The sequence below is a fragment of the Terrapene carolina genome, unplaced genomic scaffold (assembly GCF_002925995.2).
Source record: "Terrapene carolina triunguis isolate 2854851 unplaced genomic scaffold, T_m_triunguis-2.0 Scaffold146, whole genome shotgun sequence".
Taxonomy (NCBI): domain Eukaryota; kingdom Metazoa; phylum Chordata; order Testudines; family Emydidae; genus Terrapene; species Terrapene triunguis.
Genome location: NW_020664497.1, coordinates 388279 through 406545, shown reverse-complemented (window position 1 = coordinate 406545; position 18267 = coordinate 388279). Strand labels below are relative to the sequence as shown.

General features: G+C 43.4%; 2 protein-coding genes across 2 annotated transcripts in view; one reads left to right on the top strand and one right to left on the bottom strand.

Annotated features, from left to right (window-relative positions):
* The window catches only part of SHLD2 (shieldin complex subunit 2), a 72782-nt gene extending 58179 nt beyond the window's left edge, over positions 1–14603 (bottom strand). Inside the window, exon 1 of the mRNA XM_024209899.2 lies at positions 14527–14603. The gene's annotated coding sequence lies outside the window, so the exon portion shown is untranslated. The remainder of the gene's footprint in view (positions 1–14526) is intronic.
* Positions 14604–14695: 92 nt separating this feature from the next.
* The window catches only part of GLUD1 (glutamate dehydrogenase 1), a 53606-nt gene continuing 50034 nt past the window's right edge, over positions 14696–18267 (top strand). The window contains exon 1 of the mRNA XM_024209911.2: positions 14696–15204. Coding sequence (XP_024065679.1) covers positions 14787–15204 — 418 coding nt within the window. The 5' untranslated portion in view covers positions 14696–14786. The remainder of the gene's footprint in view (positions 15205–18267) is intronic.

The window sequence follows — 18267 nt, the reverse complement described above, 5'->3', positions numbered from 1 at the left end:
GTGGGCGGGGCTGGGGGCGGGGCCCCGTGGAGTGTCCTCCTTTTGGACACTCAAAATATGGTAACCCTACCTTAGGTGAAGGTTCCCACAGTAATGTTAAATTGGCCATGCTGCATATAAAGAAATATCGAACATAATACCACATATTTCCCAAATAAAAATTAACATCCGCAGAGGTGGTTCTAACTTACAGTTACAGTTGCCTGTGATAGATCCCTAGGGAGCCATTTGGCAGCCTAGAATAGCCAGAGTACTGCTCCTGCCCTTGACATGCCCTAACTAGATTGGCATAATGGGCCACAAAGCAGCCCAGAAATGTGGCCCTTAACTGCTGACCTAATTGATGAATGGAAAGTTGTGATTTACTTGAAGTTTGGGATGAAAATTATAATCAAAGCAGATTCTCTTTATATTGAAGCAATGTTTAATGTGTTTTTTAAAATTGTGACAAACTATATTGCTGCATTGTATATTTGTTATATATTTTACTTTCCACAGATGGAAGGCTCCATATGGTACAGCATATTGTACTGAAGACAGTGAGAAAAAACAAAAATTAACTAGTAAAATATCATGCATTTTCATGGTGAGTAGGAGAGGAAGACAGAGGAAAAAATGAGGTAGAGATTTCACCACAAAATATCTAATAGCTTAGGGGAACATGCACTGGACTTCAAACCAGAAGACCATGAGGACTAGTCCCAGCTCCTCCGCTGTTAGTATTCGATCGGACTTCCTCATACCCCTTTGGTGCAATTCTGGGGCATGTGTAAGAGCTGCTTGGGAGAGAGGGCACTAGTTTCAGGGCCTGTCCAAATGGATCAAGAGCAGAGTCCCCACTACCAAATTGGGCCCAGATTAATGAGTTTTGGGGCCCTGTGCACTATGGAAGCTGTCCCCTCACCAACCTTCCTTAAAGTGCCCCTGCCCCTTACGTACCCCACCCACCACATACCCTAGAATGCCGCTCTCCCCACCCCTCACCTAGACTCCTGAATGCCCCTCACACCCCACAGATATGCCAATAATTCTTCATCAAAACCCTCACTTATTCTGACAATCCCTACACACATCCCAGTAGCCCTGACATACATCTGGCTCACTGCAGCCCCCAACACCTCAGGTGCATTGGTCCTTCCCCCCCAGAATCTTCCACTCATCCCCCATCTCTCATCCCCAAGAGTCCCCACTCACCTCATAGCCCACCAACAACTCACCGCCAGTCCCTTGACCTTCCTGGCCACTCACTGGCACTGCTTCCGTTCCAGGCTGGGGTGGATCCTCCTGATCCCAGATGCCCAGTTCCACTCACTCTCATTGCGTGCCCCTCACTCACACAGCCCCATACCACTAAGGTTTGGCCCGGCTGCCCCTCTGTCATGACAGAGAGGCAGTTGGGCCAAATCTGAGAGATTGGCATTGCAATCTGGTGCATGGGGTGCATTTGTTTTGTTTTCTGCTGGTCAAGGGTCCCCCTGAGATGGAAGCCCTGTGCAAGTGTACAGAGTGCACAGTGGTTAATCCAGGCCTGACCAAGAGAGGTGTCAGATAAGAGGTCTATACCACGGCGTGTGCCTAGAGGCCAAAGCCAGGAAGAGTGCCCAGCCCCAGCAAGTGAGGGGCATTTGGGATTCCGCATTTGGATCCCCTCACAGCAGTCTGGTGAGTGTCCAACAGGGAGACCTCAAACAGACCTGTGACATTGCCATCTTAGGGAAAGCAATTATCATTCACCCATTTTTACACGACTGAAAAAAGTTGTGCAAGATTACTTCAGGAACAGTTGGGAACAAATCTGAGGTTTCTAATATGACAGATCACTGCTCTGCCACTTAGCTACACTACCTTTCAGAATGAATATGCGAAATTATGTCCTTAGCTATTTTGCTTCTAACCAACAGACCACACACTGCTCCCAGAATCAGGAATAGAATCTGGGAATCCTGATCCCCGATATTTCAGTGCTATCTCAGGTATAATTACACAGTGTACTGGCCAAATGTGTGTTGTGTCCCCTCTATGGGTCAGTCCTTATCAAGGATAATAACTAGGGTGGATAAAAAGATTGATGATTTAAAAACAAGAATTTTTTTTTATTTTTATCATTTAAATCGGATATCCATATTTATTAAATTAACCTACTGTAAATTAATTTTGAAATTGGCAACCTATGTTAAGGCCTAAACTTATTATAATCTATTAAAATCATTTAAATTAAATACAAAAAAAATATTAAGCAAGTTTGTTGCCAAGTTTTAAAGAAAAATCACACTACTGAACTAGTGGAAGTCACTGGCTAAGCACCTGGAGCAGAGTTTGTTGACTTGCTAAACCAGCTTTTGACAGCAGAAGCCTCTTCTCCAAGTGCAGAGAGAATATTTTCTTCATTTCAGTTTATTTAACTAGTTCAGTTCAATGACTAGTTCATTCAAAGTTAAGAAACCAACTGAGAGCTGAAAAAGCAGGAAAGTTTGTTTTCCTCTTCCACTCTAGGAACAACAACTAGGTGTGAGAGAATAAGAATAGTTCTAGAATCTTGAAGGATATGTTGACCAGAAACAATCATTCAGTTTGCTAACTACAGATAACACTTTCTTTTTTAATAAATTAGCAAGATCAGTAAGACACGTTTGCTAATTTTTTTTTCTTATGTATCCAGTACATTTAATAAAACAAATTAAAATTGTGTTGTATTTGAATATCCATCCAAATAGAACTCGATGCAAATTGCAAGTAAAATATTAATAAACATCTAGTAAATGAGAAATGAGTTGGTCACCATTTTCTAACATAAAATATGTAAAAATTAAGAATCTGAAAAAAGTGTAACTTATGCTACATAATTGCTTAAACAAACATGTATAGATATAGTATACCTCCTCATGAGTAAAAGGAAGCAGCAAAATTAGTGGAAAGTCTATATTTACTTGCAAATCAACATGCTTTACCGCAGCATTTTTCAAACTTCGGGTCGCAACCTAGTACTGGTCAGCACCGCCCGTTTAACGTCCCGTTAAAAGTCCCATCGGCGGTGCTGCCCAGCTAAGGCAGGCTAGTACCTACCTGTTTCAACACTGCCCTGAGCCCCTCCTGCACCCCAAACCCCTTATCCCTGGCCCCACCCCAGAACCTGCACCCCCAGCCCAGAGCCCTGACTCCCTCCTGCACCCCAACCCCCTGCCCCAGCCCAGAGTCCCCTCCCATACTCTGAACCCCTCATTCCCAGCCCCACCTCGCAGCCCTCACCCCAGCACCCTAACCCTCTGCCCCAGCCCTGAGCCTCTGCTCCCACACCCGAAACCCCTCACCCCCAGCTCCGCTGGGTCGCAGGCATCAACAATTTTCTTCAATTGGGTCCCCAGAAAAAAAAGTTTGAAAATCACTGCTTTACTGGACACAAATGAGAATTAACCTTTCTTTAGGAAAATAATTAAAAAGTACTATTGAAAAACACAATTAAAACTGATGATTTAAATCAATGTTTCCTGCTTGCTGATTTAAATCACAATTAAAATCAGTGATTTAAATTGTTTTGATTTAAAAATCAGTCTACCCTGATAATAACTTGTTTCATCAACTACTCCCCCACAGCTCAAGTGAAAAAGATTTGTATTATTGAGCTGAAAACCCTGGGTTTAATCCCTGTTGATGATCCATATGGGAGAAAATACTATGTAATTGAATCTTAATGTCTACACACTCAAGGCTGAATTGAGGCGGATACCTTTCATAAGCACAAACTCTAAAAATTGTTTAAAATGACATGTATGCAAATTATTTGCAAATATGAAAATTAGTTCATTCAATAATTGGCATGTAATGTCAGCACATGAAGCTGCAAAAAAATGACAGCTGTCTTTATATAATCCAATAACATTTGCTGTCATATATATTAGTACTTATATTAATGGCTGTATCAAGAAGTATTAATAAGTATTAAAAAAATCTGATTATTCTTCCAAATGTTCACTTCTCTGGAGCGATTACACTGGAAAGAGCAGTATTTGACCACCAATTCAGTTTGCAAAATACCATATGATGTAGAATTATTTGATATTCAATAACCCAGAGTAACCCAAAAAAAATTTTTTTTTCAGTAGAATTACAAGAGTGGGGGAAGAGGGAGAGATTGGTGGAAAAAATTGTACGGAATAAACACACCATCAGAATACTAAGTGAAAAGAACACCGAGTGGAGTGATCTAATACACTGAGCATTACTGATGAGAGAAAATGAATTCTTGGAGCTTATAAGGCTTAGTGGCTCATACTGGAACCAGCTGCAACATTCAGTTAAATACAGTAAACAAGATTTTTTTTTCCTTGCTCAACAGAGAAACTCCATCTTTAGACAGATCATAGTCCTCAAGTAAAAAACTGCCCATTTATCTGATTTTATAATATAAATTCCAGAGGCATCAATTAATATTTTTAGCTAAAAATGTACATATCTAGGGTTTCAGTAATAGTTTTATTTGATTTTGTCTGACATAACCAATGTATTTAGCTCAGATACTTACTGGATGACATTTTCTGTGACTGTTCTGCATGCCTAAGATGCTATTTGTTTTATACACTCAACCCTTGCCCCCAAAATCCTAAAACAAAATTTTGCCTTCAAGCCTCCTTGCTTCTTTTAAAAATAAAGACCGCTACAACTGAAGTTTAGACTGGACTTTTCATCCCAAGGACCTCAAAATGTATAAGTTATATACAAAATAGCTACCTTCTATACACAATGCAAATTTATTATCTACAATGCAGATCTCAATGGTATATTCTGCATTTATTTCACACATTTGCTCCAAACACAGAACTTCCACTGACCTCAATCAGAATTTTGCACATTGCAAAAGTGCTTTACAAACACACACAGGTATCATTTCACTTACCACAAGTGTTAAATGCCTAAGGCCAGGTCTACACTAAGCCCCCAATTCGAATTAAGGTACGCAACTTCAGCTACGTGAATAACGTAGCTGAAGTTCGAAGTACCTTAGTTCGAACTTACCTCGGTCCACACACGGCAGGCAGGCTCCCCCGTCGACTCCGCGGTACTCCTCTCGCCAAGCAGGAGTACCGCAGTCGACAGCGAGCACTTCCGGGTTCGACTTATCGCGTCCAGACAAGACGCGATAAGTCGAACCCAGAAGTTCGATCGCCAGCCGCCGAACTACCGGGTAAGTGTAGACCTACCCTAAGTGAACTCTACACAACAGGTTAAGATAGGAAATAAAGAAAAATACTTTAACTGATTGAAACTGCAGCTGAAATTTAAGAAGGCAGAATGTAATTACTCAGACTGGAGTCCAAACAGGATACAAAGGGTAAGGGGATAATACCCCCATCACTTGTTTAAAGTATCATGTGATCTTTAATGGCCACATTTGGCCAAGACCTCAGTTTTATGTCTTGTTTGCACTGATTTAGAATTGATTTTGAAATAAAATTATTCTATTTAACTGCCAGGGGGCAAATTTGTCACGTACACATGGGAGATAGAAGAAGGGCAACATGCAGTGTCAGCTATGGGTAGTCTTAACTCAGGAAGTTCCTTCGAGAGGAAACGTAACCAAACTCCAAACCTGGAGACAGTGGAACTTTCTGTGCCTGCGTCCTGTAGATAACTAACTGCTTGGTTTGCAAATAACGCAAGGGGGGGGGCGCAAATAGATGAACAATAAGGGGTCACAAGAGGGGCGGATACATGTAGCTTGCTAACTATGTATAGTAATGATAGCAAATTTTGGCCAATTTTGGATCGATAGATTATCATAGTCAACTGCATATAATGCTTTGGTGTAAGTGTTTTCTTTGTTCTTGCTGACTTATGAGCTTGAACCCAATTGCAATTGAAATAAACGGATCGCCCCTCCCGGGGCTCCTTGCTTGACTAGCTGTGTCCGTCTCTCCTTATTCCTCAGCTGGAACGGACAGGAATTTCTACGACAATTTGGAGAAAGAACATCACTTAACAGATCATCAATAGCCGATGTGAATTGCCAACAGCAGAGAATTTTGAGATTCCAAAAAGTGGTTTCAATCCATTCAAAATTTTGAAAATTTTCTGCAAACTGGAATTATCATTCTATAATCAGTTCTACTGGGAGCCTGGGTTCTGGGGGAGTCTGCCTGGCAGGTTGCCAAAAACCAGGGACCATGAAAGCCCTTAGAGTGCTGACTCCAGGGCAGTCTGCCTGGTTGGGTGTTCCAACTCCAAGGTAGCTCCTGCAGCCAGGAAGCCTAGAAGCCCTGGGAACCAAGGATGTTCAGAAGCCACAAGCCTAGGCGCTGGTGGCAGCCCACAAAGTGGGCTGCTGAGGAGCCAGGATTTCCTAGAAGCCTAGCAGGTGTGCAGAAGAGGAATCAAGTTGGTGAACTGGCCGAAAACTGATGGAAACCCCCCAGGCTTCTGGAGGAATTCTGTCAAAACTGACAGTCCTGCAGAATGTGTTGATTTCAATGAATAAACAAATTCTGAAGAAAAAAATATTTCTATTTTTTTCTGACCAGTTCTAGTTTTAACCCTATAAAATTATTAGGAATTTTTTCCTTCTGTGTGAACTAATCAGTTTCAGGAATAGCAAACAAGGATACCCAGTGGTCATTCCTGTGTAATTTCAGATAGTAGAATTATATAAGCTTTTGAGAAATATTCTGTCAACAAAGCAAATGCAAAAGTCTACTGGGTTCCTGGCTTTGAACTGATTTTCTTAGTATACCTTGAACAATAATTTTAGCCAATATACTTATTTGTAATGAAATCTGCTAAAATAGCATGCATATCTTAAAAACATGGATCTTTTCAATTCAGGTAAGCACAAAATAAATAAAAGTGTTTATATTATATCTAAAATGAAATAAGCCATAATATTTAAAGTTGGAAGTAAAAGCTATTTCAAAAATAACTGGCACAGAAAAAGTTGTCTGTTCTATTTTTTCCAAATTCAGAACGTTTTCCCAATTCTTAGGTTGTAATGAACAAGTATATAACCATCTCCCATAAATTAGAGCTAAATAAGTCCATCACCCATGCAGATAGTTTCCTTCAGTACATACACTTGTTTACCATTGTACTTCTGTGTGTTTAAATGACTGGGAGAAAAATAATTCAATTTCAATATGAAATTAATTGAAATGTACTGAAATTTCTAGTTGCACACAAAAATATAAAAAATTACCTTTAAGACCATCCTAGTGATCTTTTACCAGTTTAACTGAAAGGAGAGTCCTCCATGTGTTACTCTAAGCCAGGGGTAGGCAACCTATGGCATGCGTGCCGAAGGCGGCACGTGAGCTGATTTTCAGTGGCACACACACTGCCCGGTTCCTGGCCACCGGTCCAGGGAGCTCTGCATTTTAATTTAATTTTAAATGAAGCTTCTTAAACATTTTAAAAACCTTATTTACTTTACATAAAACAATAGTTTAGTTATATATTATAGACTTATAGAAAGAGACCTCAGCACACCACTTCTGAAAGGTTGCCGACCCCTGCTCTAAACAAAGAACATACAGTGTATCTTTCATTATTAGAATTATTGTTTTCATATCTACAAGTCCCAATAAACTATTAACAGACATATATGCATACTGAGCAATGTTCTGAGACCACGAGAAATAGCTCCCTTAATTACTGCTCACTCCTTAACACTAGAAAGGCAGAGATTTATTGGAATAGAGAGAAGATATGCAGTCTAGCTGATACGAACCAAGACACAAGAACTCTTGAATTCTAATCTTAACTCTTACCGAAGACCTGCTCTGTCTCATTGGGCAAGTCACTTAACCTCTGCATCCACCTCATAATCAACCTCTCAGGAGTGTAATGGAAGTCAATTATGCCGGTGAAGTGTTTATATATATTAGAAACATACACAATTATTCTTCTCTCACATGTGATTGTTTTCAAACATTACAAAAATAAAAGATAATTTCTGATTTACTTTTTTTTTTTTTTTAAAGAGTTCCAAGTGTAACTTGTTGAATATTTTGTTGGAATTCAGTAATACTGGACTTTCACCTTTATCAAAGCAGAAGGGCTCTGCTCATGCTGTTATTTCATAAAAAGAGGTGCTATTGAAACTGGTGAAAAAGGATATTCATTTTCACTCTTACATTGTGTTTTACCATTCTGAATCCCTAACATATGACGTAATGTATCATAAACATATCTGGGTCAATGCATGCAGCTGATAAATAAGTAAGGAACACTTTCAGAGAGGTGTATTCTAGTGATCGAGTACAGAACTGGAAGCCAGGAACTTTACAGTTCTAACTCTGATGTAGGCCTTTCTGAGCTCTTGAGCATGTCAAATAATTGTCACATTTTCCACTTAACTCCTGCCTCAGTTTTCCTATCTGTAATATAGGAATACTATTGCTTTACCTGTAAAGGGTTAACAAGCCCACAGGCAAAGGAAAGGAGTGGGCACCTGACCAAAAGAGCCAATGGGAGGGCTAGAACTTTTTTAAATGGGGAAAAAAAACTTCCCTTTGTCTTCTTTTTGTTGTCCTGCGGAGAGTGGAGACACAGAGCAGCAATGCTGTAAGCAGCTTTAAAACCATGTATGAAAAAGCATCAAATCACATCTCAAACTACTTATCTGAAACCCCAAATATGTAAGTAAATCAGGGAATGACTAGGAAGATGCGATTAGGGTTTTTGTTTTTATTTCTTATTGGCTTGTGGACTCCTCTGTGCTAACCTCAGATGCTTTTGTTTTGCTTGTAACTTTTAAGCTGAACCTCAAGAGAGCTATCTTGATGCTTAATTTTTGTAATTGTTTCTTTTAAAATCTAGCAATAGCCTAGGTTTTCAGATGTATTTTCTTTCTTTTTGTTTTTAATAAAATTTCCCTTTTTTAAGAACAGGATTGGATTTTTAGTGTCCTAAGAGGTTTGTGCATATGTTGTTTAATTAGCTGGGGGCAACAGCTAATTGCCTTTGTTTTCTTTCTCAGCTCTTCCCCGGAGGGGCGAGTGAAAGGGCTTGAGAGTACCCCACAGGAAGGAATTCCCAAGTGAGCCTCCCTGGGTCCCAAGGGGTTCTTTTGCACTTGGGTGGTGGCAACATCTATCCATCCAAGGTCAGAGAGAAACTGTGACCTTGGGAGTTTAATACCAGCCTGAGTGGCCAGTATTAATTTTTGAATCCTTGCGGGCCCCGACCTTCTGCACTCGAAGTGCCAGAGTGAGGAATCAGTCTTGACAGTATCTATCCCCATATTAATATATCGAAGTAATTGAGCAATTCTAATAATGTAAATATATTGAGAGGCTGAGTCTCTAAAGCATGCTTGACAATACCTGCATAACCAGTTCTCCCTAAAAAGAAACATTTCTTGCCTTTGCTTCCCTGTTTTACTAACAGGCATCTTCAGACTCTGGACATGATAATTTTAACCCCTGCTGTCTCCTCCCCTTCCCCTTTAGTTTATCCCCCCGTAAATAAGTCCCTAAGCCAAAAAATCATAGAACTAACGTAATTTGCTGGCATCACATTGTTCACTGTGCTTGTGTGTTATACCCATTCCCACATCCTGTGCTTGTCTTGTCTATTTAGATTGTAAGTTCTTCGGTGCATGGACTATGTACTACTCTGTGGCTGCACAGCACCTAGCATAAAAGGATCCCATTCTTGGTTGGCCTTTAAGAACTGCCGTAATACATAATGATATACCACACAAATCCTGAAGATGAGCAGGAGCCTGCCATTCTCTCTTCAGTGGTCTTCCCTACTTTTTATCACTGACAATTAGGGGTATTTATCATGCAGTGACAATATAAAACAGAGACTGGGATTATATCTATTCAGTTTCCTTTATTCATTGATCTATTACAGCAGTTCTCAAATTTTGGCAACTGGAGGACCCCCATTTTGATTTACAAAATTTTCACAGACCCCCAAGTCCCTTGCTCAGCCACAGGCCCCGCCCCCCACTCTACCCCTTCCCTTAAGGCCCCACTCTCACCCCACCTCCAAGCACACCCTGTCCCCGCTCCTCCCTCTCCCTCTCAGCACCTCCTGCACGCCGCTGAACAGCTGTTCCCCGACCTACAGGAGGCACTGGGAGGGAGCGGAAGAAGTTGATCAGCAGGGCCCGCGCCCCGCTGAAGTATCCTCACAGACCCCAGTTTGAAAAACACTGATCTACTATGTACGTGTAAAAACTCCTTTGTATTACAAGTATTTTTTACAGTTACATAAGTGTATACTGTGTGATGTGGGACTGCACTTGTACATAGTGCTTTTGTTTCATACAATTTGGACTTTTTTCCACTGCATGTACAACAGTCTTTCCTGTTCAAAACTGCAAAAATTAACAAAAAAAAGATTGATTTTTGCCAAGACCTTTCTGTCTTTGACCCCACAATAAAAAGCATCAAATATGTTGATGTTCACTAACTGCAGGTTTCCCATATCACTTCTTGAGAGGAGTACACAGGAGGTTTTGTGTATTTTTTTGAAATCCCCTTTTCATGACTCTTCTATAGTTCAGCTTGTCTAGGTGACGGCTTAGTTTGCAGCAAATTGGGGCATAAATCTACCTTGCACTAAGCGCCTTTGTGGACCCTGCTGCCATGCACTGTAAGTTCTCTAGTGCGCTTTAATCGTCCGTTTCAAAGCGCGGTAGAGCAAAGAGCACTAAAGAACTTTTGTGTGCAGCAGCAGATCCATATGGGCACTTAGTGCTGGCTAACACAAGGTAGATTTACACTCTGGTTTGCTGCAAATTAAGTGTCCATATAGGTAGGCTCCTAGTGATATTACCTCCTGCTTCTGATAACAACAAATGATATCTTCACCATCTGCAGTATTGGGCAGCCACACATTCCGAGCTCAACTCTGACTTCTGATTAGAACACACAACTTTCATTTACTTCAATGAAAGTTACATATATTTATCTGAAGGCAAAATTGGGCCCAGATGTTGCCAAATATAATACTTGAAAAGCAGCATAAGGATGTCAACACAACTGGATACACAGGGGAGAGCCATTCTTTCTGTCTCTCCTGCAATTCTTACAGCAAACATGTTCTGGGTGATGCCTCTCACAGAGAAAGGTTGAAATGTCAGAACTTAAAGGTTTCCTGGCAGTTGGAAAAGCCCCATTAATATGAGTGAGACTCTTGAGTTTCACTGCACTGAGAGGTTTGAGCTCCTGCCTGACATGATTCAAATAACTCCACCCATTGAGTAAATTCTTATCAGTGAGGCAGTCATTAGCTCCAGGGAGAAAGACAAGTGGGTTTTTCTTTTGAAACCAACTAATTGAAAAATGCTGCAACCCAGAGGACTAAACCGATGTCTGATTGCTCCTCATATTGCTATGCTCCTCATATTAGATGACTCAAAGTTTCTTTAGACTGGGACACTGTAGCCACTACAGTCTGCCTTAGGGTATGATTGTAAGTTAAATCAAGTTATCTATACCTAACTCCTCTCAAATTATCCTATTTTGAGCAAAAGCTGCACCATCACAAAACACTTTGAGATGCACAAACTGCTTGTGTTAGCAGGTGGCAAGTCATGCTAACTTGAGCTTTATCTATACCCCTTGATGAGCCAACTAAAGTTAAAAGCACCTCCACACTCAAAATAAGTTTTAGAATAATTAGTATTATCTAGACCGTCCCTGACAGGTCTAACCTGCTCTTAAAAATCTTCAATGATGGAGATTTCACAACCTCCATAGGCAATTTATTCCAGTGCTTAACCATCCCTGACAGGAAGTTTTTCCTAATGTCCAACCTAAACCTCCCTTGCTGCAATTTAAACCCATTGCTTCTTGTCCTATGCTCAGAGGTTAACAACAACAATTTCTCTCCCTCCTCCTTGTAACAACCTTTTATGTGCTTGAAAACGGTTACCATGTCCCCTCTCAGTCTTCTCTTTTCCAGACTAAACAAACCCAATTTTTTCAGTCTTCCCTCATAGGTCATGTTTTCTAGACCTTTAATCATTTTGTGTGGATGTGACTCAAATTAGGGGGAAAACTCAACTTAATTGCAAGGAGGACAAACCCTAAGGTATTTAGACAGACATCTGCACAGCAGCTAGATCAGTGGTCCTCAAACTTTTGTACTGGGGACCCCTTTCACACAGCAAGCCTGTGAGTGCGACCCCTCTTATAAATTAAAAACTTTTAAATATATTTAACACCATTATAAATGCTGAAGGCAAAGCAGGGTTTGGGGTGGAGGCTGAGAGCTCACAACCCCCCATGTAACCTCAAAACTCCCTGAGGGCTCCAAACCCCAGTTTGAGAACCCCTGAGCTAGATGGTCTCTTCACACAGTTTGCAAAGTATTATTGCTTGGATTTGGCCTGCAGGAAAGAATTTTATTTCAGACTGTGTCCTGAAATTTGTTTCCAATATAGGAGAAGTCAAACACTCTCCCTGTCAAAAGGTAGGTTTATTTTACTTCAGTTGGCTTGTTTTTTCAAGTTTTCCCACCCTACTGATTGTGGGTTGATTCAGGTATAACATATATCTTGTACATGCCTGAAGAATTTTGAGATTAGCATATCTATCTAGATCAGGGGTCGGCAACCTTTCAGAAGTGGTGTGCCGAAACTTCATTTATTCACTCTAATTTAAGGTTTCGCGTGCCAGAATTACATTTTAACGTTTTTAGAAGGTCTCTTTCTATAAGTCTATAATATATAACTAAACTATGGTTGTATGTAAAGTAAATAAGGTTTTTAAAATGTTTAAGAAGCTTCATTTAAAATTAAATAAAATGCAGAGCCCCCCGGACCGGTGGCCAGGACGCGAGCAGTGTGAGTGCCACTGAAAATCAGCTCACGTGCTGCCTTTGGCACACGTGCCATAGGTTGCCTACCCCTGATTTAGATAGACCAATCTACCCTAGATAGACACATGTCCCTGTTCCCACTGTTTGGAGGGCAGCATGTTTGCTTGGCAAGGGGGTTGCATGCTCTGGCCAAAATTAGCCTGATTTGTACTAAACAGTACTTTTATTCATCTGTAACTAGAGAACAAATGAAAAAATATCCTGTACAGGTTAGGAAGCCTGAAATTGTATTCAACAATAAATATTTCCACTCATGCTTTCCCTCCTTGCTCCTATTTAGGACGGATATTTTCCCACAAAAAATGAGTCTTTCAGAAAACTGGCAGCATTATTTGCTATAGATCAGGGGGCAGTTGTTGCCCCCCTCGGGGGAAGTTTTCATAGATCTATATGCTCTACTTCCTTCCCTGCCACCCCAAGACTTTGCCGGATATAATATCATCATATATATTCTATACACCAGCAGTTTTCTTTCTGAAATGACATCCTTGAATAACAGATAAGAAGACTGCTATTGTCTAACTCTGTCAAGGAAGTTAGTACACTGGTTTTCACCACGATCACATTCACATCCTCTGTGGCCTGAGTCCAGAAGGGGACATAACACACACTGACCAATGGATTACTTGTGCAGTTCTCCTCCCTGGCTATGCATGTCTGCTCTAATCTTGGCTCCCATCGAACCGTACAAGAACGTTGCTCTGAGAGGGTCAGAGAACAGGGATCTCTGTGTCACCTGGTGACAAGCCCAGGCCAGGCAGGCAGAATAGGGAATACCCAAAGCTAAGGAAGATACAAATGGTGGCATGTTGAGCCCTGTGTTACCTAGGGCAGAGGGTCCCTGTACCCCAGATAAGCGATGCAGCAAAGCCCGTCAGCGCTGTAGGTTAAAGCAATGATTCTCAACCAAGAGTACGTGTACCCCGGGGGTACTTAGAGAGCTTCCAGGGGGTACATCAACTCATCTAGATATTTGCCTAGTTTTACAACAGGCTACATAAAGAGCACTAGCGAAGTCAGTACAAACTAAAATTTCAGACAATGACTTGTTTATACCGCTCTATATACTATACACTGAAATGTAAATACAATATTTATATTTCAATTGATTTATTTCCAAATTATATGGTAAAAAGTTAGAACATAAGCAATTTTTTAGTAATAGGCTATGACACGTTTGTATTTTTATGTCGGATTTTGTAAGCAAGTAGTTTTTAAAGTGAGGTAAAACTGGGTACGCAAGCCAAATCAGACTCCTGAAAGGGGTACAGTAGTCTAGAAAGGTTGAGAGCCACTGGGCTGAAGCTCGCTCAGCCGGGATAGCCAATGTGGCCATCGCTCGGGGGCGGGCGGGCAGCTGGGGAGGGTTGTGGGCAGATGGCACCGGAAAGGAGTGTGCAGCGGGGCGGGCGGGCAGCAGTGGCCCGGGGAACGAAATGGGAGGTCAGGGGCTCTGCCGCTCCCCGCAGCGGAAGGGGAAGGATGACCGACTTTACTGTACAGTGCCCCCTGCCCAGGCGCAGCCCCCCGCCGCCGCCTCCCACGGGGCTGCCCGCGCCTGCAGTCGGGAGAAGCGACCGCACCCTCCCGACCCCCTGCACGGGCGGAAGCACTTTAGGTTCGCGCTCCCCCACCAGCCCCCTGGACTGAGAGCGAAAACCGACCGAGGCGAGATCCCGACACGCATGCGCACCACACACCCACCTCGGGCCTTCCGGGAGACGGGCTGGGGGCCGGCGCCGCGCCCAGCTCCTCACGGCGGAGCCAAGAGGGTGGAGGGGTTCCGGGCGAGGCGTGTGCGCAAGCGCGGCAGGGAGGTGTTGTGTGACCCGAGCCACCCCTCCGGCCTCGCCCCGCGGGGCCATTTAAGGCGGCGGCGGCGGAGGCAGCGACTCTTGTGCCACCGGCCGCGCAGCGCTAGAGCAGCCCCGACTCTGCCTCCCAGCCCCGCTGTAGCTGCCACCATGTACCGTTACCTCGGGGAGCTGCTCGCGTCCCGCGCCGGGGCCGGCTCGGTGCTGGCGGGCACGGAGCCCAGCGCGGCGGTAGCGGCAGCCCTGTGGGGCGGCCCCAGCGGGGGGCTCCCGCAGCGGCGGCGCTATAGCGAGGCGGAGCGGGAGGACGACCCCAACTTCTTCAAGATGGTGGAGGGCTTCTTCGACCGCGGCGCCGGCATCGTGGAGGACAAGCTGGTGGAGGGGCTGCGCTCGCGGGAGAGCCCCGAGGAGCGGCGCCACCGCGTCCGCGGCATCCTCCGCATCATCAAGCCCTGCAACCACGTGCTCAGCGTCTCCTTCCCCATCAAACGCGACAACGGAGAGTGGGAGGTGATCGAGGGTTACCGGGCGCAGCACAGCCAGCACCGCACCCCCTGCAAGGGAGGTGAGCTCCGCACCTCTGTGCGCGCACACACACAGCCAGCACCGCACCCCCTGCCCGGGGGGTGAGCGCTGCACCCCCACCATCACCGTACACGCAGCCGGCTCCGCACCCCCCCCACCCCCCATTCAGACAGCCGGCGCTGCACCTCCTGCAAGGGAGGGGAGAGCCCCTCTACCCTGGTATACAGACATCTAGCACCCCGACAACCTGCAAATTGAGACCTACGCATGAGATCCATGTATAGACAGAGCCATACATACTGGGGTACCCCCTGCAAGGTTGGTGAGACCTCCTCATAGATACCCAGTACTCCTCATGCAGAGCCAGTACTGCAGCTATATAAACTAACCCAGCAGTGCACTACCTGCAGGAAAGGGGACACCCCAGCCCCGTGGATTGTTAACACTTTATTTTCCATACATTCATAGTTAGCACCCAACCCTCTGCAAAGCAGGAGAGTCTCTATTCATATATAGCCAGCACTACACCCAACAAACAAGTGATTAAAGTAGAGTGAAACAGGAGTGAGAGCTTTCACTGCGCCAGCCCAGGAGGGAAGGGCAATTATTGGGGATCACTGCTTACCCAGACCCAGAAATAGGGAGAGTTCTCATCTACTTTCAGCAGAGTGGGAGCTATAATTCTCCCTTGGTTATCACCTGCTCCAGACACAGCCAGCAATATATCCACTGTAAGAGTAATGAGATTCCCTCCTATGCTTCACAGCTGGAACTGTACCGTGTGAAAGGAGTATGACAGTCATTTTTCTGTTTCTCAGCTAGTGTTGGCTCCCTGCAAAAGATAGGACACACATACACAGCCAACATTGCACCCCTAAAAGGGAGTTCATGTTCCCAGTACTGCATAATCAACAGTGCTAGCCCTGCAGCCCCTCCAGGGCCTGGTGGGGAGCTCCTTGCCACTGACCCCCTACATCCATCCATGCTTTCTCTGCAAGAGAGGCCAACTCCCATCTCTGTCCCAATCTAGCCACATGCCTGCCAAAATAAGCAGTAGAATGTAAATATACATGTATTTACATAAATTCAACTGCAAGTCATTTGAAGCACATACGTTCCTATTTTCAGCTTGCATTGTAACAAAACTTCAATGGGTGGAAGAGGAGGAACTTGGCTTACATCTATGGGGCACTTAGAGCTTGATAAGCACCTTCTACAAGGGAAAATAATTTTAGTACCATATTTCCAATATTTCTGTGCTTACTAAGAAGGTGGGAAGTAGAGGGATTTCAGTTCTTGTTAATATTTAAATGATCACTTAACCTCTAAAATGCTAGAGTGCTTTCAACAACTTTTCTAGTTTGTTTAGGAGATTTGATCGTGACATCCCAAGGTTATATACTAATGTCAGGGATCCAAAACAGTGCAGGTTTGTCTTGCAAAGAATGATCATTCTCATCCAGGGAATATTCTGAACAATTCAAATTTACCCAGAGACGTTCTCAGCAAATCTCAAACGTTAATAACATGAATGGTGAAATCTGAGGAAGTATGTACACTTGCATAGTTTAATTATGAATTGAAATTAGAAAGCTGTTTCTAATACATACTTTGATTTAATACAAAATCCCACTCCAGCCCAGAACAGGAAAATAGCCAATTGGTCAAGTTTCTAGGTAGATGTACAGAAAAAGCCAAAAACTAGCGTTCTTCTAGGAAAAGAACTTCACACCTTTATAAGGGAATTGAGAGGATTGTCCCACCCCAAGGCCCGGTACAGGCAACCGTGCATACCTAATACTTCCAGGGCTGTGAGCCTATGAAGCAAGACTCCCAACCATCATTAAGGACTCAACCAGTTAGTCTCTATGGTGCCACAAGTACTCCTGTTCTTTCAACCAGTACTATATCCCCTTGAAAGAGAGTTAGACACCCTGGCTTCCAGCCTGGATCAGTCAGCACTGTGCGCTCTGTTAGGTGCATAATCTTTCAAAACAGTTACTCTGAGATCATTACAGGCGAGTATAGGACTTCAAACTAAACACCTTACCTTTGCCAGACATCTGAAATTGTAATTGTACAGAATGCACCCCTGCATGTTGTGTCATAATGGACCGCCTCTTTATGGTTGCTAGAAAAAGATTGGGGGAGTGTTAAGAACACTTACTCATCTTATAGAGCATTAAGTATAGGTGCTCTCTAGGTCTGACTATTGGATTTATGCGTAGGATTCAGATTCCTTAACTTCCTCTTGAAAGACTGAGGCACTTTTCTTCTGTTTTTTTGGTACAATAATCTACTTTTGAGATTTTTTTTTTTTTGCTCTGCAAGTTGGACTGTTTGCATCGTTTTTAACTCTATAGCAACACTGCAGTTTGACACCTATGTGTCAGCTGACTTGGACTCACACGGCTTAGGCTACAGGGCACTTTACTTTAGGTGTAGACATTCAGGCTTGGGCTGGAGCCCAGGCTTCGGGACCCACCCAGTCCTCGTCCTCAAAGGAAACAACTTCAAAAGATGAGCGTGGACGCTTAAATTCATAACTTTGCTGGACACTAAAAACTGGTCTTAATAAAGACACTGGATTTGTGTCTTCTTACAACAGTCTGTAACCCACTAACCCCTCTTTTGCCTATGTTTGCAGAGGGGTTAATGGGCCACTTAACCTTGAATGTCCCTTAGAATTTGTTTACTTATGCTATACAACCTGTTCTACCTTGTAATAGGTGTGACACTCGATACCTTTCCCAGAACTGAAGAAAAGCTCATTTCTTTCACCAACAGATGTTGATCCAATAAGGGCTTGTCTACACTAGGCCTGGTCCACACTAACCCCCCACTTCGAACTAAGGTACGCAAATTCAGCTACGTTAATAACGTAGCTGAATTTGAAGTACCTTAGTTCGAACTTACCGCGGGTCCAGACGCTGCAGGCAGGCTCCCCCGTCGATGCCGCGTTCTCCTCTCGCTGAGCTGGAGTACCGGCGTCGACGGCAAGCACTTCAGGGATCGATCCCAGAAGATCGATTGCTTACATCCGGACAGGAAGTAAGTATAGACGTGCCCTTAGAGCGCTGCAGGAAGTACTCCACACCCCTGA